General features: G+C 42.4%; 1 protein-coding gene across 1 annotated transcript in view; it reads right to left on the bottom strand.

Moving 5' to 3' along the window:
• Nucleotides 1–18018: 18018 nt before the first annotated feature.
• The window catches only part of HAS2 (hyaluronan synthase 2), a 63685-nt gene continuing 56096 nt past the window's right edge, over nucleotides 18019–25607 (bottom strand). Inside the window, exon 4 of the mRNA XM_078686825.1 lies at nucleotides 18019–20963. Within this exon, the coding sequence (XP_078542951.1) occupies nucleotides 20034–20963 (930 nt within the window). The 3' untranslated portion in view covers nucleotides 18019–20033. The remainder of the gene's footprint in view (nucleotides 20964–25607) is intronic.

Here is a 25607-nt window from a genome sequence, read left to right as displayed (position 1 = left end):
TTCTACTCTAACCTATCTAAATCTCCCTCCTTAACTCCCACCTACCATTTATTGCCAAGAACCTTGCCTTCTCTTCTTAGCTTCTTAAATAAACTGAGTTGGCAGAACTTCTATTGTTTCCTTCTGAAATATAGAAATGGGTGCTTTCCTTATTAATATGTTCCTATACTTGGCTTGACTTATAACTGCTAATTCTTCTATTCTCTTACTCACTTATGCCCTGCTCTCCTCCTCCTCCTTATTCTGGTTTCATTGTCTTCATAGCTGTCTAGTTTTAATGCATACTGCATTTGCTGCCTTACTGCCTTATATGACTGGTCTTTCTTTTAGTCCTTAATCTTTATATCTTTCTTTCTCTTAGGTGCACATTTTCCAGCATCTCTCCTGTTCCAATATATTTACAAGTTCAAGTTCTTTTGTCAACTTTTCAAGGTAAGTATCTTGTCAGGTAAGTATCTTGTCAGGTAAGTATCTTGTCAGGATAACACTTAATCTCTATTCATAAACATGTGTTTTATTTTTTCACTTATCGCATTCTTCTTTCCTAGGACTCCAGACTCGACGAACTCCGTCTGCACGTCGACTCCTTCTCTCTTGACGTTGGTGCTTCTGGTCTCAAGCTACGGGGAAGGACAGGGGTATCTAAGAAAGGGACTCAGGTAAGCTACGAGGTGCAGTTTATTCTCTCTCAGGATTGAACCTAACGTGTGAACTGAGGACTGCAAAGACAACCGATTTCTTACTACGCGGTCGTCCGTAAGAACTGCGTGACAGAAAATGACGAGCGAGTATTTACACTCAAACTCGTTCCTAAAACACTCCGGACTCGTTCATTCTTTCTTGACTACAATGCGAACGGGAAAATTCTGAACTATGGACTCCTCACACTATTTCCTCAGAGAACCTAAAACTCGCTCCTATCTCGGTACGTTATCAGGTGAAGTGCGCAGGACTCCTTCAGCGCGCGCTCCACCAGAACTCGGCTGATGACGTCAGCCTGAACACTAGACTGCGAACCCCTGCTCCAGCCTAGCGGCCTTTTGGGAGTTCCATGTTCGAATTCTTTGCGACCACGTTTCTTCTTTTGCAAAACGTCTTGGCCTCTTGTCAACCTTATGTGAAATTACTGCCACTCGTGAACCTAGGTTCCTGACAGTTCCCCCCAACAAGGTAGATTCCTTCCTTCTTGGCTTCGAAGGGAATTGTTGGTGAAATATCTTGATTAATCTTGGAGCATGAACGTCTTCCTCATGTTCCCAAGACCGTTCGTCAGGACCATAACCTTTCCAGTCCACCAAATAGAATAATTCTCCTTTGACACTCTTTGAGTCCAAAATCTCCTTCACCTCATACTCTGTTCCCGTTTCTAGATAAAGAGGTTTAGGAGGTAGATTTCTTCGCAAATTTCCAGGAGCCTTCTTCAACAGTGAAATGTGAAAAACAGGATGAATTTTCAATTTGGACGGCAACTTAAGTCTGTAAGTTACTTGGTTAATCTTTTTCTCTACTGGGTAAGGTCCAATAAATCGGGGCTGGAATTTCCGATTACCCTTTAGCCTAAGATTCTTGGTGCTTAATCAAACAGGGTCCCCCTCTTCCAAATCTGGCCCTACTCTTCTCTTTTTGTCTGCATAATTCTTATACTTTTCTTTTGCCACTCTCAGACTTTCTGTTGCCTTTTGGTGAATTTGTTCTAGGTGTGATGCTACGTCCTTAACAGCAGGAACTGTGACCTCAGTTTGTCTAAGTGTGGAATTAGGGTGTCTGCCATAGTTCATGTAAAAGGGGGAGAAGCCTGTGGACACATTCTTGGCATTATTGTAAGCAAACTCTGCTGCCCATAAATACTCTGACCAGTTTCCATCCTGTTTCAAGAGAAATATTCTTAGATATTGTTCCAATTCCTGGTTCACTCTTTCCGTCTGACCATCAGTCTCTGGATGGTAACTGGTAGAGTATCTCACTTCTGTCCCTAAACTCTCCATAAAGGATTTCCAGAAATGTGAAATAAACGGTGACCCTCTGTCGGAAATCACCACTTTTGGAATCCCATGAATCTTTACTATTTCTGTACTGAAGTGTGTAGCTAGCTGTTTAGCAGTCGGAAGCCCTTGCAATGCTGTAAAATGTGCCATCTTGGAGAATGAGTCTACCACTACTAATATGGTGTCATTGCCCTGACTAAGGGGTAAGTCCACTATAAGGTCTAAGGTGACTGTGTGCCAGGGGGAAGGTGGTGTGGGTAAAGGCTGTAACAATCCCTTTGGGACCTGCAGTTCAGATTTTCCCTGTGCGCAAATCTCGCAAGTCTTAACGTATTCTTCAATGTCCTTAGTCATAACTGGCCACCAGTAGTGACGCTTTATTAGTTCTTTAGTTTTTGCTTCTCCTTTATGTCCTGCTAACTTGGCGTCATGGCATTCTTGCATAACTTGTTGCTGCAATTCTTTGGTAGGGATGTACAACTGGTCTTGAAAGTAAGGAAGGTGATTAATAATTTTTCTACCATCTTTTTCTTGAATCCATGCTTGCATCTCTTCAGGACTCATCACCTCCGAAATACTCGTTTCCAAACTCACCGAAGAAGTCATACCAATTATCGTCTCCTCGGGAATAATTGCTTGATCCTCTACAGGCGTCTTTTGGTTTTCTGTATCAATTCTTGATAAGGCGCCCGCCTTTCCATTCTGTGTCCCAGGTCGATAAGTAATCACGAAATCGTAATCAGCAAAATACAGGGACCATCTCAACTGTCTTGGAGTTAACGTTCTGGCAGTCTTCAAAAATTTCAAGTTTCGGTGATCCGTAAATACTGTTACTTGATGTTGAGCTCCCATGAGATGGTGTCTCCATTCCTTGAAGGCGTCTTTTATTGCCAGCAACTCCTTCTCTGTGATGGTATAATTGCACTCGGCCGGGGACAACTTCCTTGATCTATAAGCCACAGGGTGTAACTGTCCAGTAACCTTGTTCCGTTGAGATAGTACGCCTCCTACTGCCTGGTCCGATGCATCAGTTTCCACATAAAATGGTTCCGTCGGATCTGCATGTTGAAGAATTGGAGCCGATGTGAAGTCTTGTTTCAACAAACTGAAGGCTTTCTCAGCTTCTTCTGTCCATTCAAATCGGATCCCTTTCTTTAATAATTTAGTCAGTGGTAGGATCTTGTGAGAAAATTCATTGATAAATCGTCGGTAAAAATTTGCGAAACCAATGAAGCTTTGGACTTCCTTAACACTCTCTGGAGACTTCCAGTTTGTCACAGCTTCGATTTTCCGCCGGTCCATTAGTAAGCCAGTTGGAGAGATGATGAAGCCTAAAAACTCCACTTGTGTTACATTGAAGGCGCACTTTTCCAGCTTGACAAATAACTTGTTTTCTCTTAACTTCTGTAAGACTCCTCGGACTTGATCTTGATGCCTCTCTTGATCCGCTGAATAGATAAGTATATCATCTATATACACAATAGCGCACTGGTCGATGTATTCCTTTAGCACGTCATTGATGAAATGTTGGAAGGCTGCAGGGGCATTGCAAAGACCGTAGGGCATTACCTGGTACTCAAATAGTCTGAACCGGGTTCTGAAGGCTGTCTTCCACTCATCGCCTTCCCTCATTCTGACCAAATGATAGGCCCCCCTTAAGTCAAGTTTTGTATATACCTGTGCTCCTTTTACTTGGTCCAATAACACAGATATAAGAGGCAATGGGTACCTATTCTTCTTAGTGATTCGATTAATGGCTCTATAATCGATGCAAGTCCTCAGATCGCCCTCCTTCTTCGGCACGAAGAATAAGGGCGACGAGACTGGGGATTGCGAAGGTCTGATAAATCCATTAGCAAGGTATTTGTCCAAATACTCTCTTAAATGACTTTGTTCTTTTTCGGTTAGGGCGTACACTCGGCTACAGGGCAACGTTGCGCCAGGCTCTAATTCGATCTTACAGTCGTAGATTCTATGAGGAGGTAATCGCTCTGCTTCTGTCTCGTTGAATACGTCTTGAAACTCTGCATACGCTCCCGGAATTTCTGGGGCATTTATCACGCACAACGATCCCCCATTGTGGCACAGAGATTGAGCCAGGTTGAGTTCTTGCATCTTTTCCTTCTTCCCGAAACAGTTTCCGACACAATATTCGGAATCCATTCTAATGGTTCTGTCACTCCAATTGATCGTCGGGTTATGCTCGGTGAGCCAGGGTAGACCAAAGATCAGTTCGAATTGAGGAGCATCGATGAGATTAAATTGAATCTTTTCCTCATGACCATTGTTCGAAATTAGATGCATCACTTCGGTATGACTTACAATCGGACCTGAAGATAGATTTGTGCCATCTACAGCTCGTACGGGTTCGCTTTTGCTCTTCATAATGGCTTGGATTCCAGTCCTTTGTGCGAATTTTAAATCACAAAAGTTTCCCGTGGCTCCAGAGTCAATCATCACGGATACTCCAGCTAAGGTTGAATTTCTGAACCTCACTTCCATGGATAAACTCAAATGAGGAGCTGCTGACTGTAGGGTGTTAGCCACTCTATGCTGATCAGGAGTTTCTTCTTGGATCGCACCCACCTGTTCAACTCCAGTAACAGTTGGTGCAACTAGTTTTCCTTCGGCTTGTAACTTGTCTTGGGTTTTTTGGGGCAATTTCTGACAAAATGACCTCCAGCTCCACAATACATACACAGGTTACTACTTCTCCTCTTTTCTTTCTCTTCTTTTGATAGTGGACCCCGTATGGTTCCGACTTGCATGGGTTCAACTCCCGAGGCCCCTTCATTTCCTCGACTATTTTCTGATCTGACACGATCAAATCTCGGGATTGTTGGCCTGAACTCCTTTCTCCTTTCTCCTTTTCGTTCTCCCTGTCGGAAATCTATCTCTAACACCAGATCAACCAATGCTGATATCTCAGTGGGTCGGTTAGGTATTCCCGCCAAGGCATCTTTCAATTCGTCCCTCAATCCACGGTAGAACACTGCTGCTCGCTTACTCTCCGGCCAATTTGTCTCCACCACTAGTTTGTTAAATTGCGCCAGATACGAAACTAGGTCTCGATTCCCCTGCTTCAGATCCAGTAGTTCGTTGTCTACCACTTGAGAAATCCTTCTCCTATCGAAGATTCGCAGAAATTCCTGTTTAAAATCCTCGTAATTCCTCAGGATCGGATCATTTCTGGTTATGAGTGGCTGAGACCAAGCTGCTGCATCTCCGCTAAGGTAGGACAGGGCGAAGGCGACTTTGGATTGCGCATCAGGGAATATCGAAGGGCGACACATGTAATGCAATGAACATTGAGTTAGGAATATTTGCGCCTTTTGGGGGTCCCCACCGAATCGCTCTGGGGCTGCCAAGGGAATTACGGGGGACAGTGAATGGATAACTTGAGTTGTCATTCTATTTGTATCTTCTGCTACAGGGTTTTGGATATCCTGACCTGAACCAAAAGGTTGCCTAATTCTCTGCGCTAAGTCTGCTGTTTCTTTTCTGAAATTTACTATCTCTAACTTAAGGTTTTGATTTTCCTCTCTGACTGCGCTTAACTCTTTTTGGATTGTGTCTAGGATTGCTCCTAAATTTTGCAAGTTTATTCCCTCTGTCATCTCTGTTCGGGTGCAAGGTGCAACTTGGGCACTTCACTCTGTCAGACTCGTTAATAAAAGGATACGTCTTGTAGCTGCACAGGAACAGAGATGCCTTTTTTCCGAATCCCCCTTGAGCAATTACCCAGAGCTAGTATTCACCAGTCTCCAAAGTCATTACCCGAAAGGGAAGGGGAAATTGGATAAAATAATAAACAACAAGAGAAGAGATTTTCTTGGGTGGCCCCTCGTGTAGTCCGACCTGCAGACCGTCTTTCACCAGGACCCTGGAAAGGAAAAGCACAATTATGTCTTACACTATTTTCTACTCTACCCTATCTAAATCTCCCTCCTTAACTCCCACCTACCATTTATTGCCAAGAACCTTGCCTTCTCTTCTTAGCTTCTTAAATAAACTGAGTTGGCAGAACTTCTATTGTTTCCTTCTGAAATATAGAAATGGGTGCTTTCCTTATTAATATGTTCCTATACTTGGCTTGACTTATAACTGCTAATTCTTCTATTCTCTTACTCACTTATGCCCTGCTCTCCTCCTCCTCCTTATTCTGGTTTCATTGTCTTCATAGCTGTCTAGTTTTAATGCATACTGCATTTGCTGCCTTACTGCCTTATATGACTGGTCTTTCTTTTAGTCCTTAATCTTTATATCTTTCTTTCTCTTAGGTGCACATTTTCCAGCATCTCTTCTGTTCCAATATATTTACAAGTTCAAGTTCTTTTGTCAACTTTTCAAGGTAAGTATCTTGTCAGGTAAGTATCTTGTCAGGTAAGTATCTTGTCAGGATAACACTTAATCTCTATTCATAAACATGTGTTTTATTTTTTCACTTATCGCATTCTTCTTTCCTAGGACTCCAGACTCGACGAACTCCGTCTGCACGTCGACTCCTTCTCTCTTGACGTTGGTGCTTCTGGTCTCAAGCTACGGGGAAGGACAGGGGTATCTAAGAAAGGGACTCAGGTAAGCTACGAGGTGCAGTTCATTCTCTCTCAGGATTGAACCTAACGTGTGAACTGAGGACTGCAAAGACAACCGATTTCTTACTACGCGGTCGTCCGTAAGAACTGCGTGACAGAAAATGACGAGCGAGTATTTACACTCAAACTCGTTCCTAAAACACTCCGGACTCGTTCATTCTTTCTTGACTACAATGCGAACGGGAAAATTCTGAACTATGGACTCCTCACACTATTTCCTCAGAGAACCTAAAACTCGCTCCTATCTCGGTACGTTATCAGGTGCGCAGGACTCCTTCAGCGCGCGCTCCACCAGAACTCGGCTGATGACGTCAGCCTGAAACACTAGACTGCGAACCCCTGCTCCAGCCTAGCGGCCTTTTGGGAGTTCCATGTTCGAATTCTTTGCGACCACGTTTCTTCTTTTGCAAAACGTCTTGGCCTCTTGTCAACCTTATGTGAAATTACTGCCACTCGTGAACCTAGGTTCCTGACAGCTGGATCTAGGAAAGAAGAAAGTGGCAGAGGGACTGCAGCATCTGTGAGAGGTGACAAGGGGGGCACATGCCGGTCTGGTTCAGAAGGTGCGGCAGGAGACGGGAGCTTCTTAGAGGAAGGTAAAAGTGTAAATAAACAACCTAAAGGTAAGCCCAAAAGAGGTAGGGGGAGGGGCGGTAAGGCCAATTGTGCCCCCCAAATTACATCAATAGGAGGTACCAGCGAGACCTACATAGGAGGCCCTGCAAGGGGAGTAGAAAGTAGGGCCAAGCTAGCTGAGACAGTTAAAGAGGGGAACTTAAGGCAGAGAGCAGGCCCTAAAAAAGCCCGCGGAGAGATTAGACCATCACGTATCACTCCCTCCCTGCGCCCTGCGCTCCTTTTTTAAGGTATTACCTCAGGTTTTAAATATTCAACAAACCCATCAAGAGCTGCCCTCTGCAATAAAACCCTCTGATCTCTTAGCTCTAAGCCGCCAGTCTCCTATTAAGAAGGTTCCCTACTCGCCGGTGTCACCTGTGTTCCGAGCAGTTCGCCCTGCTGACACCCCTGGAAAAACCCGGATGGCAGGTATAGTTGAGGTAGCCGAGTCAGCCAGCCTCCAGCAGGCACAGGAGAACTGTGTGCTTGATACCCTAACATCGCCAGACCAAGTCGAGGCTTCGACACTCGGTCAGATTGAGTTAGGTGAGATATCTAATGCACCCACAGTTCAAACTTCGGCAGTATTTGTATCATCACCAGGAATTGGAGGGTCTTGGAGTAGGGGCGATACTGTCTTAGCCTGATCCTCAATTGAGACGCTGTTGACCTCTTTGAAGGCAGACATAAGGAAAGGATTCTCAGTCTCAGCTGAAAACCAAACGGAAATTAGGGCTGCCTGTGACATCTTGGAAATAAAGGTCGATCGGCTAAATGAGAGAACAGAGTCATTGGAAGGGTCCGTTGAGGAGCTTAAGGTGAATTTGGGATCTGCCGAACTAAAAATACAATCTTTACCAAGAGAGGGAAACGAGATCCATGAGAGAGTTGAGTCCTTGGAGAACCACTCAAGGAGAAATACCCTCCGGCTCTTAAAGATTCCAGAGGGAAAAGAGGGAAGTGACATTAAAACTTTTGTGGTGAGCCTTTTAAAGGGTGCATTAAATCTGGAGGAGACAGCGGATACCCTTGAGAAGGACATCCAAAGGATTCATAGGGACCCTTTCCGGCTAAAGCCTGGCAGGTCTAAGCCTAGAAACATCTTGATAAATTTCCTTACGAATGCACTCAAGGAAAAGATTTTAAATCTTGCCCTAAAAGTTAAAACATTAGAAGGCCCGAATTTCCAGTTTGACATTCGTTCAGACCTATCGAAGACTCCGCTGGATCGGCAGTGGGAGCTGGGGCAAAGCATGGAAAAATTCAGAGCCCTGGGTGCCACAGTCCAGATGAGGTTTCCTGCTTTCCTTAGAGTGATGTACAACAACAAGATGCACAATCTCAGATCACCTCTTGAGGCAGATGAGATGTTGGAGTCACTGAAGAACCTCGCACGGGGGACTGGAAATCCGATGGGGCTGTGAGCTGGATTAAGTTGGATTAGTGGCCCCATTTCTCTCCTTCTTTTTTTTTTTGGGCAGTAGGGCACTTAGTGGGGGAAGAAGAGAAGGGAAGGGAGCAAGGAGGAAGAAATAAAAAGGAATAATAATACAGGTATTATCTCCCTAGCGTAACAGAAGAAAGGAAAAAAAAAGAGGTACATACAACCCAAAAAAGAGTCAAAAGAGGGAAGGAGAAAGAAAAAAAAAAAAGAGGAAATAAGAAATACGAGAAAATATAGAAAAAATATAGAAAAATAAAGAAATATAAGGGATCAGGGTTTGTGGGCACCGATGGTGATGGCGAATTCTTATAAAGAGCAAAAGATTAAAGGAGGGAAGAGAAAAGAGAAAAAAAAGAAAAAAAACTTCCACATGTATAGCATGTATAGCAACCCCCTTTTTTTCTCTTTTTTTTCTCCTACGGATAACTAACTACATAAATAGGGTGAGATTGTTTATGCACTAGTCAAGATACAGCCTGGCGGTAGGGGGGGAGGAGGTGGAGGAAGGGATGGCTCAGAGTGCAAAACTGGCAATATATGAGTCCAGTGTAAGTAGGGAGGGGTTTTCCAGGGGGGAAGGGAGGGGCTCATGTAGGGAGGCATGGGTAGGGGTAAAAATGTAAAAGTTCCTCGTAGGTCAGAGTCCTCGTACCACTTTAAAGAGATTAAGTTTAACCACCGATGGGGTAGGAGTTATTAAGGCCAGGGTACTTTCAGTCAAAGGGAATCACGACAATAAAACTTCAGGGAATCTGGATGGGCTAGTGAGGAGAATCGTGACAAGATGACACAGTTACAATTTTTATCCTGGAATGTCAATGGCCTGCGCACGAGGGGTAGAAGAAGGAAGATCTTTCAATATTTAAGAGACTCCTCGGCGCAGGTCATTGTCATTCAGAAGTCACATCTCCTCAAAATTGAAATATTAGAGATCTTAAAGAAAGAAAAGTGGATAGACATCTTTCTGGGCACAGACCAATCAGCAAATATTAGGGGTGTCTTATTTATTTTTAAGAAACAGGCCAAGGCTCAAATAGTAGAGTTTAGGGAGGATAAGAGCGGCAGGTGGCTTTTGGCCAAGGTTTTGCTGGATGGCCTTCCATATACCCTGGTTGGGTATTATGGCCCAAACCTGGACGACCCATCTTACATGAATACTATTTGCAACCATCTATTAGCCTTTCATGACACCGTAATTTGGTCTAGTGATTTTAATAGTGTTTTAAATCCAAAACTGGATAAGTCTCCAAGCTCCAGAGCATTACCTTTCTCCAAATCCAGGTAGGCACTCTCAATAATAATGTCGCAGATAGGCCTGGCAGATGTCTGGAGGGAAATGGCGGGAGATAAGTTGGGGGTCTCCTTCCGCAACTACAAGTATAAGCACTTGTCCAGGATTGACTACGTCTTATTTAGTTATAATCTTAAAGATCTAGTAACAGACATTTGCTATCTTCCCGCACATCTTTCTGATCATTCTGCTATCCTATTTACACTAAAAAATGGTCAGCATCACACTCATATCTCCTGGTCTTTCGACCGTACTATTTTATTGGAAGAGGAAGAAATTACCTTCCTTCGATCCGAGACAAAGCACTTTTTGGAGATAAACTTAGGTTCAGCCAATATTGCGACTGTGTGGGAGGCCTTAAAAGCTGTGTGGAGGGGCTGTATTATGAACCGAGCCTCCTATAGAAGGAAAAAATTCAAAGAAAGCATTGTGAACCTGGAGGCAGAAATGAAACGCATTGAGAACAACTTAGGTGCCCGTATTGGCTCAGGGGAGGACCAAAACCGATTAACCACATTAAAATCTGAATTGGATAGCCTTTTACAGGCTAGGGTCGCTAGAAGGTGGGAAGCGAGCAAAAACTCCCAATTCGAGTTTGGTGAGGCGGCTGGAAAGATTCTTGCCTGGAAAACCAAAGCCGACCAAGCACGGAACTACATTAGGGAGATCAGGGTAGAAGGGGAATCAGCTTCCCGTTTCTCAAAGCTAGACATAGGTTGTGCATTTCAGGACTTTTTTCAGGCCATCTATAAAGAGGATATTTGTGAAGATCAGGTGGCGAGAGATGCCTGGCTTGATAACATTCCTATGCCAAGGCTTTCCTCTGAACAAAGTATGGCTCTGGTGACAGAGATTACTGTAGAAGAAATCAATATGGCAATGGGTCAAGTGAAACGTGGGAAGGCGGCTGGCCCCGATGGTTTACCAGGGGTATTATATCGGGAACTCGGTGAGGAGATTACCCCAGTTTTGGCCATTCTCTTTAACAGCATCCTCTTGGAAGGAGCGGACCCTCCAAAGTCTTGGAATGATGCCACCGTAGTCTTAATCCCTAAGCCAGGAAAAGATCTAAAGGAGTGCGGGTCATATCGCCCAATATCGCTCCTTAATAGCGATTACAAAATCTTCGCTGGTATTATGGCTACTAGGCTGGGAATGGTGGTTGGTTCGATAATCCATGAGGATCAAAGGGGTTTCATTAAGGGCAGACATTTGGCAGACCTTACACATGATCTAGTCGGGGCCATTGATATTGCCTCTACTTTTTCTCTTCCGCTGGCCGCTTTTACCCTGGACGCAACCAAGGCCTTTGATAGGGTCAATTGGTCCTATCTGTCCACGGTCATGAAAAAATGTAACCTACCTGCCAACTTCTGTCGTATGATAGCTCTTTTATACAAAGTTCCAACTGCTAGGCTATCTGTTAACAACTCTTTAACAGAGCCTTTAAATATCACAAGAGGAACGAGGCAGGGTTGCCCGCTTTCCCCACTCCTCTTTAACCTTTACATTGAGCCGTTCGCTCAGAATCTTAGAGAGGAGGTTGATATTTTACCTTTTAGTTTTGGAGGGTGGGAAAAGCGGGTAGCATTATATTATGACGACATTCTTATAATGACATCGGACCTAGATGTTGCCTTCCCAACGGTAATCAAGAGGGCAGATGAGTTTGGCAAGATTTTCGGTTACGAGGTAAATGCCAACAAAACGGAAATCATGGCCTGGAATATCAATAATACTCACCTCAATGTTGTTTCTTCCATGCGATATCTGGGAATTAGAATTGGCCAAGACATCAGTAATATTGCTGCCCAGAACCTAGAACGAGTACATAAGGAATGTAAAAAAAAACTAAAGGCATGGGCTCACCTCCCCCTCTCCATTTTGGGGAGGACTAATTTAATTAAGATGTCTATCCTGCCTAAATACACTTTTCTGTTTAATTCCATCCCCCTGGCTTTTGACACCATACAATTAGATAACTGTCAACGTGAGTTAAACTCCTTTGTTTGTAAATATGGAGCTACCAGACTGGCCTGGAAGAAGCTGAGGAGAAGGAGGGAAAAAGGGGGGTTAACACTACCAGACCTGCAGCATTATGCATGGGCGTTCCAGCTATCCTTTTTTAGAATGCTTTTAAAAACAGGGGTGAGATGTTTCGAGTCATGTTAGAGGGAGCCGATCTTCCACCTGACGGCTTCCTCTTTAAATTTGGGGATCAGAAATTTAAAAAAAAAGTAAAATTAAACATTCTCCAACCATTGGCCAGAAGCTGGGCTAAAATTAGAAAGCGCATAGGGCTTAGCTATTTTTCAAATCTAGCACCTATGTGGGACTCGCCAGGCACTCCACCGTGCCTTAAAGACAGACTGGCTAGTCCGATAAAGGAGGCTGGAATGTTGTATTTGGGGGATTTGCTGGAAAATGGGTCAATGCTATTGTGGGAAGACTTGAGAGAGAGAGTAGGGCTGAGTCTCTCAAGATTCAAATATATGCAGCTGACCAGCTGGGCTCAGGCGCTGAGTAGGAAGGGGGTCCCCTTGGGTAATTCTAGCAACCTGGAAAATCAATTAATGGCAAGATCAGGGGAAGGAAAGGAGGTCTCCTGCTGGTACTGGGCAATCTTGGAAGAGATAGATGGAGACTTTAAACTTGCCGAGGAGCTATGGGGAGGAGAGGTGGGTGCCAACTGTGAACAGATGTGGCTGGATTCCTTTAGCTTACTGTATAAGACTGTGAAGACAGCATGGCTGAGGCCAAACCACCTTTTCACGCTACACCGTGCATACTTTTCCCCCCAAAAGCTGGCAAAGTTCTGTCCCGGGAAAAAATTTAATAAATGTGACTTGTTAGAGGCCTCAGATGTGCACATGTTTAAGGACTGTCCTGCTATCATCCAGTTTTGGGAGGAAGTGTAGGATGCCCTGAACATTTATACTTAATACTACACTGAGTATTACTCTCCCTCTAATCATCATTGGGATTGAGGAGAAAATCTCCGGACAGGCCAGATCTTTCCTCTTTTTTGCAATCCTTTTGGCAAGGAGACAGATTTGTAGGTTTTGGGCGGATACTGCACCCCCCACATACTCGGGATGGTTGACGTCCCTATACGAAGTCTCAAGGATCGACCTGGCCAGATCTGGTAGCAGAAGAAAGCTTGCATTTTGGGACCTCCGGGTACAATGGAGCTAGGATTTCCGGGTTTTTTTTTCCCCGGGTTTTATGATTATGCCTAATTTCTGTTCCAAAGACCTTAAAGCAATGGCTCCCCTCGGTGAAATTAAGGTCTAATGGGCTGCTATATACCCTGTTGGATAGCAGGTCGCCCGCTCAGTGCTGGTTTCCCTCCTCTGCCATTAAGCTATCTGTGTCTCGGTGCCAATTTTTCGATCTCTGGCCATGGACAAATAGACAAATAGTGGTGGTCGGTGGTCTCTTGTATGGGGGGCAATGGCAAATGAGGTAAAAAAATAAAATAAAAATAAAAATAAAAAAAACATCTTATAAACATAACTGGCCCTGGGAACAAGGTAGAAACAAAAAGTTTAGTATGCCTGAACTCAGAATGTTAAAAAGCATCTTTTAGTGAGGGTGATTTTTACATTCTGTGTTTGAAAATACCACTTTTAGAAAATAGGTATTTTTTTGCCTAACCATCGAGTGTTCCTCTGCTAGGTTTGGGAATTGCACGTCTGGCTTTTGGATGACAAGGGGCTTTAGAGGGGCAGCGGCTCCAGAAGTCTGATGAGTCAGGGCTGGGATGAATACACCTGGGCTGCATTTAGAATAGGGGGAGGAGATTTCCTTTAATCTGAATGGGCCTGGTATGCCTTCAACAATGCTGTGTCCACCTCCTGCCAGGAAACTGCACCAGTGGGGACAGAACTGGTTTTGGCTGGGTACAGACACTCTCTGCCTTCACAGAACTAAGGATTTTGGTGTATAAAAAGAGGGGCCCAGACCCCAGACTTTTAGATCACTTCCGGGAATCAAGAGGAACCTTTGCCAAGGAGAAGAGATGGAGAAGCTGAGAAGGAATACTGCCCCTGCGCTGTTTGCTGTCTGGGGTTGGCCTGCAGTGGCTACATGCTGCCAAGGAAATGAGAAAGGGACTTTGCTGTTTGCTTTGTCACCTGCTTGAAAGAAGACATCCAAGGTCTTGAAACTGAGCTTGCCTCCTGTTCTGAAGTCTCAGGGACACAAAGACTTCACCACCAGCTCCCCTCAATTTCCTTGCTGGTAATTCTAACCTGCAAAAAGTTGCTTGCTGCTGTTTTGGACCTGTAGAGTCTGTTTTCCATTGGGAGCTGGAATATCGATGCAACTTTGAAGAAGCGAGACGCATCTGCACCTGTTTCCGACACATTGCCGAAGAAACCATCGCAGCGCCTGCTGCGGTCTGAGAATGCGCCACACGCCACAACGAGTGCACCGATCTCCGAAGTCCGAGATCATCCCACCGAGCTCGACGCAAGGCCTGCTGTGAGGTTGCATGAGTTTGTGCATCATCACCGGATCGTCGCATCGCATCGAGGTGCCAAGTCTATTGCATCATTGGTAGACGCAGTGAGAAACTGACGCATCACCTCCCCACGCAGTAAGAAACCGACGCATCACCTCCTCTCTGGTAAGGTATAAGCATGGGCGGCAAATCCGTTACGTCCGCGGATTTTTCGGATTTTTGGTGAATACGCAATCCGTGTATTTTACGTATTTTCCACAAAATCCGAAAAAATCCGCGGATGTAACGGGTTCAAAAGTTGAACCCCCACCCACTCATGTAATGGCGCCAGCAAGCTGCCAGCGCCGTTGTAAAATAGTTACAAAGTTAGCTTGCACATGAACCACTAGATAAAACGAAGCAGGTGCTGCTTTATTTTATCTAAGTGCTTCCTGTGCAAGCTAACTTTGTAACTATTTTACAACGGCGCTGGCAGCTTGCTGGCGCCATTGTAAACACACACATGGTCGCTGGAACTAGTTGAAGCTCAAATGCAGTGACTCATTCATCAGCCCAGAAACAATCGAGAGCATTGTCGAGGCTGGGCAATGTGCCTTCATTACCAAATCTACAGTCGAAAGTCAGCTGTGATGCTGGATAGAGGCCTTTGCATCCTTGACTTTCACGAGCACAATCCCTGTGCTGTTCCTGTGACCAGGAGTCTCTGTATCTTCATCTGCGGCTCTGATCGGCCTCTGACCTTTTATACACACAAGAGGCATGTGCAGCACAATCCCTTTGCTGTTCCTGTGACCAGGAGTCTCTGTATCTTCATCTGCTGCTCTGATCAGCCTCTGACCTTTTATACACACAAGAGGCATGTGCACTCGCATGGAAGCCCCGTCCGTTTGGCCATGAGTTGGCACATTGTGTTCGCACGGGTTTCTGCACGTTCGCGAGCGTTTTGTACAATAAAACCCTCGCGAACTTGCAGAAACCCGTGCGAACACGCAAAAAAAAAAAATACGCTAGGATCCGCGGATTTTGCGTATTGTCGCAATCCGCCCATGCTTAGTAAGGTACAGATGCATCACTTCCCCTGCACTGCAGTAAGGAACTGATGCATCACTTTTCCCGGAGCAAGGAACCAACGCATCACCTTCCCTGAGTGTAAGGAATCAACGCATCACCTTCCCTGCGGTCCGTTTTGTTTGTTTGCGTGGCGCATCCCAGGTACTTTGTGAGAAAAGTGTTGCATCTGAAATTTGCTTGAACTGAACTATTTCTACCATCTGAAAGTCATATTTTTATTACTGTATTGTGGATTTTTGTTGTTTGGTCTTTCTTTGGTTTAGATAAAGATTACGTATTTTCCTAAACTGGTGTGGTGTCCATATGTAGTGTTTTCACTGTATTACTGTATGTGTTCACAAATGCTTTACACGCTGCCTCTGAGATAAGCCTGTCTGCTTGTGCTAAGCCACCACGCAGGTGGGCAAGGGTTATTTTAGGAGTGTATCCCCCTTACCCTGACTAGAAGCAAGGGTCCCTATATGGACAAAGGTACCTACCTATGCCAATTAGAGACCCCCATTTCTAACTCTTACGTTGAATATTTTCAAGTACTTTTTTTATTGTTTTACAATGAACTGTTTAATAAAAAAGGTTTAGGAGTAGTATATCTAACCCATTTAAGGTCCCTAATATTGTTAAGATTGAAGTGGGAATATTCAATCGAAACCTCCTAAAGTCATACATTTTCCATGCTTTTGCTTACATTGGAGTGGGAATTTCAAAGTCCAACATTTTTCATATTTTTGCAAAGAAGTGGAGGGAGAATAGTAAATCTAGCCCTTCCACAGTCCACCACTTCCCCTATTGGTCTTTAGATTGGAGTGGGAATAGCAAATATAACCCCTTCAATGTCCAAGTGTTCCCCAACTGCTGCGGTTGGAGTAGAAATAGTAAATGTAACCCCTCCAAAGCCCAACACGTTGCCTGCTTTTGTTTACTTATAGTGGAAATAGTAACTCCTCCAAAGACTAACACTTTCCTTTTTGTTGCTAGGATTGGAGTGGGAAAAGTAAATCTAACCTCTTGAAAGTAAAACACTTGCCCTTCTTTTGCTTACACTGGACAGGCAATAGAAAATCAAGCTGCTCCAAAATTAAACACTTTCTCTAGTTTTGCTTAGATTGGAGTGGGAATAGGAAATCCAACTCCTCTAAAATCAAAGCCTCCAAAGCTTTCCCTGCTTTTGCTTATGTTGCAGTGGGAATAGTAAATGCAACCCCTCCATAGGTCACATGTCCCTTACTGCTGCTTATGTTGGCGTTAGAATAATATATCTGACTCCTTCCAACATTTTTTTTACTATTGTTTAATTTGGTTGGTTAATATTTATTTCGTTTTGGAATTATTGTTTTAATTTTACACTATATATAAAATAATTAATGTGTTTTAATTTATATTTTATTTTTGTAATTTTTTAAAATAATTTTATTTTTAATTACATTTGATGAATGTTTTTTATTTATATATATATATATATATATATATATATATATATACATACATATATATATATACTTTAATTTTAATATTTTTAATGTGTATTTATGTTTTACGATGTGTATATACACTCCACCAAGCGGACGTTTGAACTTTCGAATACTTCCAAAACTCCTTGACAAAGGACTGTTCTTGTCCGAAATGCATCGGAGTTTCCATTGGATGGAATTTATTAAGTACTGAACCCGAAAATATTTACTTGTGATATGCTTTGAATATCATTAACTTTCCACATGACCAAGAACAAATAAATAAGAACAGATTTACGGATTAAACTTGGAGTCTTTTTATGAACCCTAAGGTTTGTTTTGTCATAGACATTATGGTTACTGAAAGCATACTTTGGACAAATATCTACTTCATCCATTTCAGTAAAACATTCTGACATGCGGACAACTTACGCCTGCACTTTCAAAACCAGTAGCAGCCTGTGAGCTACCTCCTTGGTGATCAAATTCAGCTTTCCCACAGTGTTCTAATGAGCAACTAGAGTGCTAGCATTCTGTATTTATGACAAAAGTGGGGCAATGAAATTGACCAGTGATTGATTGCTGAGCTAACTATAATTTGTGCCCCCACCATTTACTGCTAAAATGACCTCACAAATTACATCACTGATGACATGTTAAATTACATCATTGATGATATCACTGATGGCATCTTAAATTATACCAAAGTTATTAGTAAAACAAAAAAAGTTCTTCCTCTATAAACCCTAACCTAATTATAACTAGCGCCATTGTGTAATATAGAGAGATAGACCGCCAGACAGATTTTTTTGTTTTTCATTTGGAGATGTTGTAGAGTTTTGGGTCATGTGTGTAATTATGCCTGTTTTTTAATGTTAGAAGACCCTTATGTAACTAGTCTTACTCTTTATGGTGCACTTCAACATAGTTATGAGTTTTCAAATGCATAACTTCTCTGTTGACTATGAGCTTGTCTTTGAATTTATGTACATATTCTAATATAAATATTATAGAAATGGCCGATTATTTGGCAAATAAAACAAATACAATTTTTTGCGTTGATGTATACATGTTGGTACAACACAACATAAAAAAGTCATCTTTATATAAAAAATACTTTATTTATGAATGAATCATTTGTACAATACATTCTCTATTAGAAAGACAAGAAACACATGGCTAGAATAAATAGAGGTAATTAACAGAATCTTGTACAAAATGAGAAATTCTGGTCAATATTTTGAAACCACAAATGATTCAACTAATGACATATTGTAAAAAGTTTGAAAAATGTACAATCGACTTTGTGTCTCGTAACAACCAATTGGGTCAACCCAATGGGGCATTTTTTATTTGTCAACCTAATAACATTCGTAGACTGTGAGTAAAGTACATCTTCGTGTTCAAGTATGATAGAATGGAAGTGCTTGTTTGAGTGTCTGCATAAGGGAAGGAAGAATACATTTCTGATATCACATGGCGGGGTTGTCTTATTTCAACACATTCTGCAAGACCAAAAGGTACATGATTGTGCACTTATACAATGGATGACAGAAAATGTTGAACAGGTTAATAGGGTTTGATGAATCAACAAATCCCTGCAACCTGTAAGGTTGAAGAGATCGAACCCACGTCCAAAAGCCTACGGTTTCAATTAACCCTAGTCTTTTTATCCAGCAGAACGGGTATGGCAATCCCTGCTGGAGGAACATTAAAGTCACTATTCATCGAAATTGAAAATACATGGGGTCTACAAGATGATCTACTTAATATGGGAGTAAGAAAATATTTAAACTTACTTTCCTATCCCCAAAAATACACAACGATGTTTACTCATATGTCATTTATTATTAATAAAGGAACCTAAGCCATGCTGCATATCGAATATTTTTGCCGTGACCCATATTTTTAAAAAATCATCATCCCCTGCAGAGTGTTTTTAATAAAAGCAACTAATATCCAAATATTCTGTTTCTGAACTTACGTTTCACTTTAAACTGTCAAATGTTTTACATATACAAAAAGTTTGGGCCGTTCTTGTCTTGACTCTTAACTTGAAAGTTTTTTATACAAAGGCATCAAACTCAAGTTTAAATAGTTTTCACAGAAATGACTATTCATCAGTTTTAAATGTACAAAGAAACATTTTATTCTTTCTTTTGTGAACAATATGAACCAATATAAAGTTTCACATTTTGGCCAGTTTAAAAAAACAAGTATGAATCCTTTCAAAAACACATTTAAAAAAGAAAACAAGAGAATAAAACATTTTGGCTGATAAGTAAAATATAAAATATGTAACATTTCTTTAGAAAAACGGACATAAAAATAGAACACACAAAAATACATTATAAAAAATACAGCATCACCAATGTTCTTTCACTTGGCATTACATTTGGCAGCTTAAAATAATAACCTTTCCTAGAAACAAAACTAACTTTTAAAATAGTTCATAAATTACACTGAAAGGCATTGTAAGTATTGCTCGACCCAGATTACTGGTGATGTGTTGCATAGTTAAACCTCCATTTCAACAGAAATATTGCTACGTTGGTTTCTGCAGACAGGTTAAGCGCTCCATTTTCCTTCCCTTGTCTACATAAATATAAAGCTGTAAAGTGACAAGAAAGGTTTAGATACTCAACATTATCTAGTGAGTGATGTGGAAGTGTATAGTTGAGAGGAATTAGCTTAACCTTGTCTCTCGCCCATCAAGTCAAAACATTATCTGTTGAATAGAGGTCACAGTGTAAATGGGCAGTTGACCTTCCAAATGCCTTGCTTACCATGACCAACCACATAAGCATGACCAGTGAGGTATATTGAACATAACACTGTCAAGCATATGCACAATTAAAAGTGCATAAAGGAAAACGTCGCTCCATTTTCAAAGGAGAAACATGAGTTCTATCTGTGTTTATTTTCTTGGAAATGGTTGACTGTCTTGCTTTGGAAAAATGAAAATAAACCCATAAAACATGTAACTCTTCAAGTCCAAGCAGCAGTGTTGTATTTCCCTTGGTGGCATATATCCATGCCCATTAATACTAGTTCCTAGACAATGTCTCTTAAGTTTTGGATATATTTTCTACAACGTGGAGGTGAAACAGGGTACATCATACGTCGAGCACCATGTCGTATTGCTGTTCCTTCTTCCGCCTGCCACACTTGGTGATTAGAACCACATATAAAGTCAAGAGCATAGCCCAGTAGCAAGCATAAAGTATTGCACCTATCATCAGGACCCACTGTTTTGTTTCGGAAAACGGCTTTTTTGTCTCCCTCCATACTGTGTAGATCACTCCTCCCATGAGGATAGAGAACCACACGGATATAGGAATGAGTCCTATGAAATTGACCACTACGGTTTTTCTTCCGGATGTGCCCCAACCTGCCTTGTTTATCGTGGCAATTGCAAATATTTTGGCAGGGAGAAGGCTCGACATGTACAACACTGAATAGAGAGACATAAACACCATCACAATGTTTCCTCTCAGGCAGCTGGCAAAGGAAGACTTTATAAGACCTACCAACTGGACTGTCAGCAAAAACAGGAGGATATTCCAGATCTTTCCCCGATAGAACAGCTGGATGACGGTTGCAATGAGGAAGAAGGGAAAGAATCCAGTAATTACAGCTTCATATGTCATCCATAAGTGGTGTTTGTGGAACCACATTGCATTGTATAACCACTCTCTAAAGTAGGACTTACTCCATCGCGTTTGCTGATTTAGCCACCTTAAGTACTCTATCGGTGTTTCTGTAAGGCACTTTGATCTTGCTGTGTACTTGGTAGCATAGCCCAGGCTCAACACTCTGTTCGTAAGATGGCGGTCATCCCCAAAACTGCACTGGGAACCCATAAATTCTTGGTTGTACCAATCTTCAATGAATTCATGCAGAAGTGAGTTTCTGTACATTCCAAGTGGCCCACTGATGCACTGTACGCAGCCAAAATATGACTGGCAAGCTCGCTCTATGTTGAAAGCCATCCAGTATCTTACACTGCTGAGAAAGGAGATCCAGGAATCATACTTGTTTAAAATCTGAAAGAGAAGAAAACAAGCATATATCACTGAATCTACTGCAGACCTGGCCACAAAATGAACAAAATTAAACAAGAATAAAGACATTTTAACCAAAGAAAGATGGTAACGTTTGTTTGCATGTCGTTATTTCTAGAGTTGAGTGTTGAAACCAAGAAGACACCCAAGTATGGCTACCAAAGCTATGAACTGGATTTACAGTTGAAAGCTGTACTTTTCAAATTTTTCCTGTTGTTAAATCTGGAATCACAAGACACATTCTAAATGTACTTATTATTGGGGCATTCCAGATTTTAGATGATACCATACCATAATGTCTACAGCCAGTCAGTGGTGTAAGGAAACCTTAGTACTATGGAAAGTATGATGAAGCTCCCCTCCCAGTAACTTAACCAGTCTTCAATTCCATAGTCTACATTTGCAAAGCTTTACAGATACTGGTTTAATGGGGGGAAAGAGACAGTAATTACACAGACAAAGAGATTGTGTTGTATGTTATTCCACATTACTGGGGTAAACTTCTAATAGGTACACTTCATATATTTCATACCCAGGGGTGTTGGACTTTATTGGGTACAATAAATACATTCAAGGGCACTGACAATCAGGGCTTTAGTGCTGAATTTCACTTTCTCCTCTTTCACTTCCTACCTTTGCTCTTTTTCCCACATGTCTCTTTATAACCTCTCTCTCGTTTTCCTGTCTCTGACTCTTTTAAGTGTAATTTCTTCAGTGTTTTTATACCCTGCATGTTACTTAATCTGGCTCTCTCTTCTCTCTCTGGGGTTTATCTCTTTTCTCTTTATTCTGTCTCTTGTGCTGACTTTCAGCTACTTTGCTCACATGACTGTTTATAACCTTGCTTACTCTCTCTCTCTCTCTCAGCCGTCTCTAGCACACTTGACTCTAGTTATAGTTCGCATCTTTCTTACTCTCTCTAGACTCTTCATAGAGTCCTCTTTCTTCGCCATTTCGCTTTCCCTAGTGGTTCATCCCTCTGTATCACTCTGTTCTTACCCTGCCTCATTAGAGAAGTAATACAGATTAACATGGGCATCTTTTCACTAGGATTTTAAACATTGCAACATTAAATCAATACATGTTGCAACATTCAGCAAACTGACAAGAACATCTCATGGAACAGGCGTTTAACAAGCATCAGGAGTTTTTTGTTCTTTATTTTTCCGAGATTGTAATGACATTGCATGGGTGCTTGTTTCTCAACAGGCATTACTTGCATTTATAAAAAGCCTCCTGAATTGTTGATTACATTGGGGGTGCTGGTTGTTCTGCACAGGGTTATAGGAAAGGGTAAACCCAAACAAGCCCCTGGGACCTGGGTATAGGACAGTACGGTAGGGAAGCTGGTCCCAGTAGAACAATTCCATACACTAGTACTCCATAATTCGGAGTTCAGTGTTATTTAATCACATTGAACAGATGATCATACATCAATAAATAATCTGAAAAAGGAGAGAGAAGGTAGTGTGCACAAAACGGTGACAAAGTCGACGTTTCGACCCCAAAACAAAGTAGGCTGCTTAGGTCCTTACACTGGGCTCTTCCTAAGGACTGAGTGTGGGGCACCATTCGCCACCCTTAACTGGATGGTGGAAACATTGTAGGCGGACCCATAGGCTCCAAAAGCAGAGAGCGGAGTGATAGCACTTGGAAAAAATCTTGAGGGTTCCTTGCTGCTGGAAATCACCTCTTGTTGCAGAGAAATAAATATTTAATATTCAAATTGGTTTGTGCCAGATGAACTCTAAGGTTCCGAAATAGTTGGAGAGGGGAAACACAGTCACGACTTTGGTAGATCCCCACGGTTGCTGTCAATCTTCTGCCTTTGCAATGCGTCCCTGTGCCCCACACTCTGTCCTGAGGAAGACCCCGGTGTAAGATCCTAAGCAGCCTACTTTGTTTTGGGGTCGAAATGTCAACTTTGTCACCGTTTTGTGCCAGTTTGGTCAACAGTGCTTTTTCACTGTGTCAGTGTAGTACAAACAATGGCTATGTATTTGTTATCATTTAACTGTGAGGCTGAGAAAAGCTGATTTTATGGTAAATAATGGTGGGATGGATATATTGTCAAAACCTTTCCTTTTTCACTCCTCCAACCCTCACTTGATGCACACTACCTTCTCTCCCCTTTTGCCTTTTTACATGGGGCACTTGTTTGATACATTTTTTCGGATTATTTATTGATGTTTAAACATCTGTTCAATGTGATTAAATATCATTGAGAAACAAATTATGGAGTACTAATGTATTAAGGCCTAATGGTGTTTAATTGTGTGTGTTATTTAGAATTGTTCAATTGGGACCAGCTTCTCTGCTGTACTGGGTTGTTCTGCACAGTCACATAACTTTAAGGCATCTTGCTCAAGCATCTTATGGGCAATAATGAGGATTCTCTCACAAAAAATGTGCATGGTTCCGCAAACCTAGGCCAACTTTGCATCACGCTTCTTAGTTAATTCTTCTTGAATTCTTCATGATCTCTCTGTGTGCTCCTATACATCCCTTTGAGTACATTTTTAATATGCTATATGCTTCTCTAATTATCTGGGTGCATGTTTATTTTCCTGGTCGCACCACGCTCCTATCCATGCTCTCTTCTTCTCTTTAAGCCCCTCTTGCATCACACTCAAACTATTGCTTCATTCATTCCATTCTCCAGACTTACTAAACCATGGTGCACCAGAACTGTCCTCACCACTGCCTACCATTTCATTCTTGTACCATGCAATTGGGAGCTAGGGAGTCACAAAATAGCAAAGTCTTGTGTGGTTTCTCCTGGAAAAGTCAGTTCTTTAAAGGTTGGAAGCCCTTACCCACCCAGGAGTGACATGCATTCATCATAGGACCCCTTCTCACATTATTAGACAATAAAGGTGAATAAATGGGGATATTTCTAACCTTTATGTGACTTCCCACAAAGAGTAGAAATATTCCCCTTTATTTTTCACCCACCCCCTTGGTGGCTTCAATAACATTGTTTGTTCACCAGGAGGTAGTCTTAACTATTACTTGCATATTACTCACAGGCTACAACCTCACCAATTCACCAAGTTCCCCACAACCACACAAAGCCCATTTTAATTTTCATTTCATGAGCTCCCCTGTCTTTTTAAGGTTGTAGCCCTCTTTAGTGCTATCTTCTACCAGTGTCAGGAGGGGCCCTATGATGGAGCTTGCCACCTCTGGGTATGTAAGGCTTTCGCCCTAAAAATAATTCAGTTTTCCAGGCAATACCACATAAGACTTTGCTATTTTTTTATTTCCTAGGCAGCCAATGTTCATGATACTAATTTGAGGAAGTGGATGTGCCCAGTTTACCCCTGTCCCTACTTTTCCATGCACTTTGTCAAATGTGCCTTTTTCATTCTCAATCCGATTCTCTCCATGCTACATCCTCACTGTATGTGTCAAATATCCTTCATTCCTTTGGATCTGTCCTATGTTCTGTCCACGTACCATGTTCCATAACATGTGTTTAATTTTTAACCCTTCTGACTCTGTGCTTCAATATTCCTTAATTGTATGGCCCGTTCCATGCTATTACATACTAAGGGTTACATGCCCCTTCGTCCATGCACAATGATACATGCCACATGCTGTATCTTCCTTGCTTCATGCTCCATCCTCTCTGCTCCACTTTTCATCAATCCTATACCTTCTCCATGTTATCTGTTCCATACTTTCTCTTCTCTGGTACATGATGCGTCCACTTGCTCCATCTTCCTTGTGCTGTGTTTTGCTATCTCTGTTACATTTTCCCTCTTATTGCTGCCTTATCGGTTCTTTGTCCTCTCTGTGCCATGATACTGCCACATATTCTATCATCCTTCTTCCAACCTCCATGATCTGTGTTCCCTGCTCCATTCTTCCTCCCTCTCCTTCCTAGCTACCTCTTTCATGCCATCGGTTTCATGCACCGTCTACTCTGCTCCAGGCTACTTGCTTCATTTTCCCTTCTCCAGTGTACCAGTCACACTCTTTTGTCTTCCATGCTCCATTCTTTACCCTTCCTCTACAATGCTGTATATTCCATTCTCTACCTGCCACATTATAACTTCGACCAGCTCTGCTTCCGACGGTCTTGCTCTATCCTCTATGCTCCATTCTCAATGCCGTGTTTTCTGGCTACCTAATCCATGCTTTCTCTTCTCTGCTCTTTGCAGTCAGATCCCAGATATTTGCTCCAGGCTCAATATTTAATGACTCATCGCCTCTTTCCTTATTCCTGCTAACTGTGCATCCAAATACCCCAGTATCCGCTTCCCTCTACATGCGCCATCCTACAGATCCATAATGGTTGTAAGATCTTCCCGCATCAGCAACAATTGCTCTGTTTTCTTCTCCCTCCTCTGTGTTAGCTGATTCAGGCCACTGTGCCTGCTCTGTCCTCCACAGCCTCCTCTCTGCACTCCATCCATCCTGCTCAATGATCCACCCTCACAGCTCCATGATCCATTCTCTCTGCTCCACAATATTCGCTGCGCTGTTCTCCTGAAGCCCCTGCTGTCTTTCCCATGCTTCGTGCTGCCCCTGCAAAGCTGCGCCCCCCTAGCTTCACTCTCCACCCCTTGCTCTGTGCTAACTGTGCAATGCTCCTTCACCCTGATCCATTGCACCTGCTGT

Source organism: Lissotriton helveticus, chromosome 4_1 (assembly GCF_964261635.1).
Source record: "Lissotriton helveticus chromosome 4_1, aLisHel1.1, whole genome shotgun sequence".
NCBI classification, from domain to species: Eukaryota; Metazoa; Chordata; class Amphibia; order Caudata; family Salamandridae; genus Lissotriton; species Lissotriton helveticus.
This window is presented reverse-complemented; position numbering and strand designations above follow the sequence as displayed.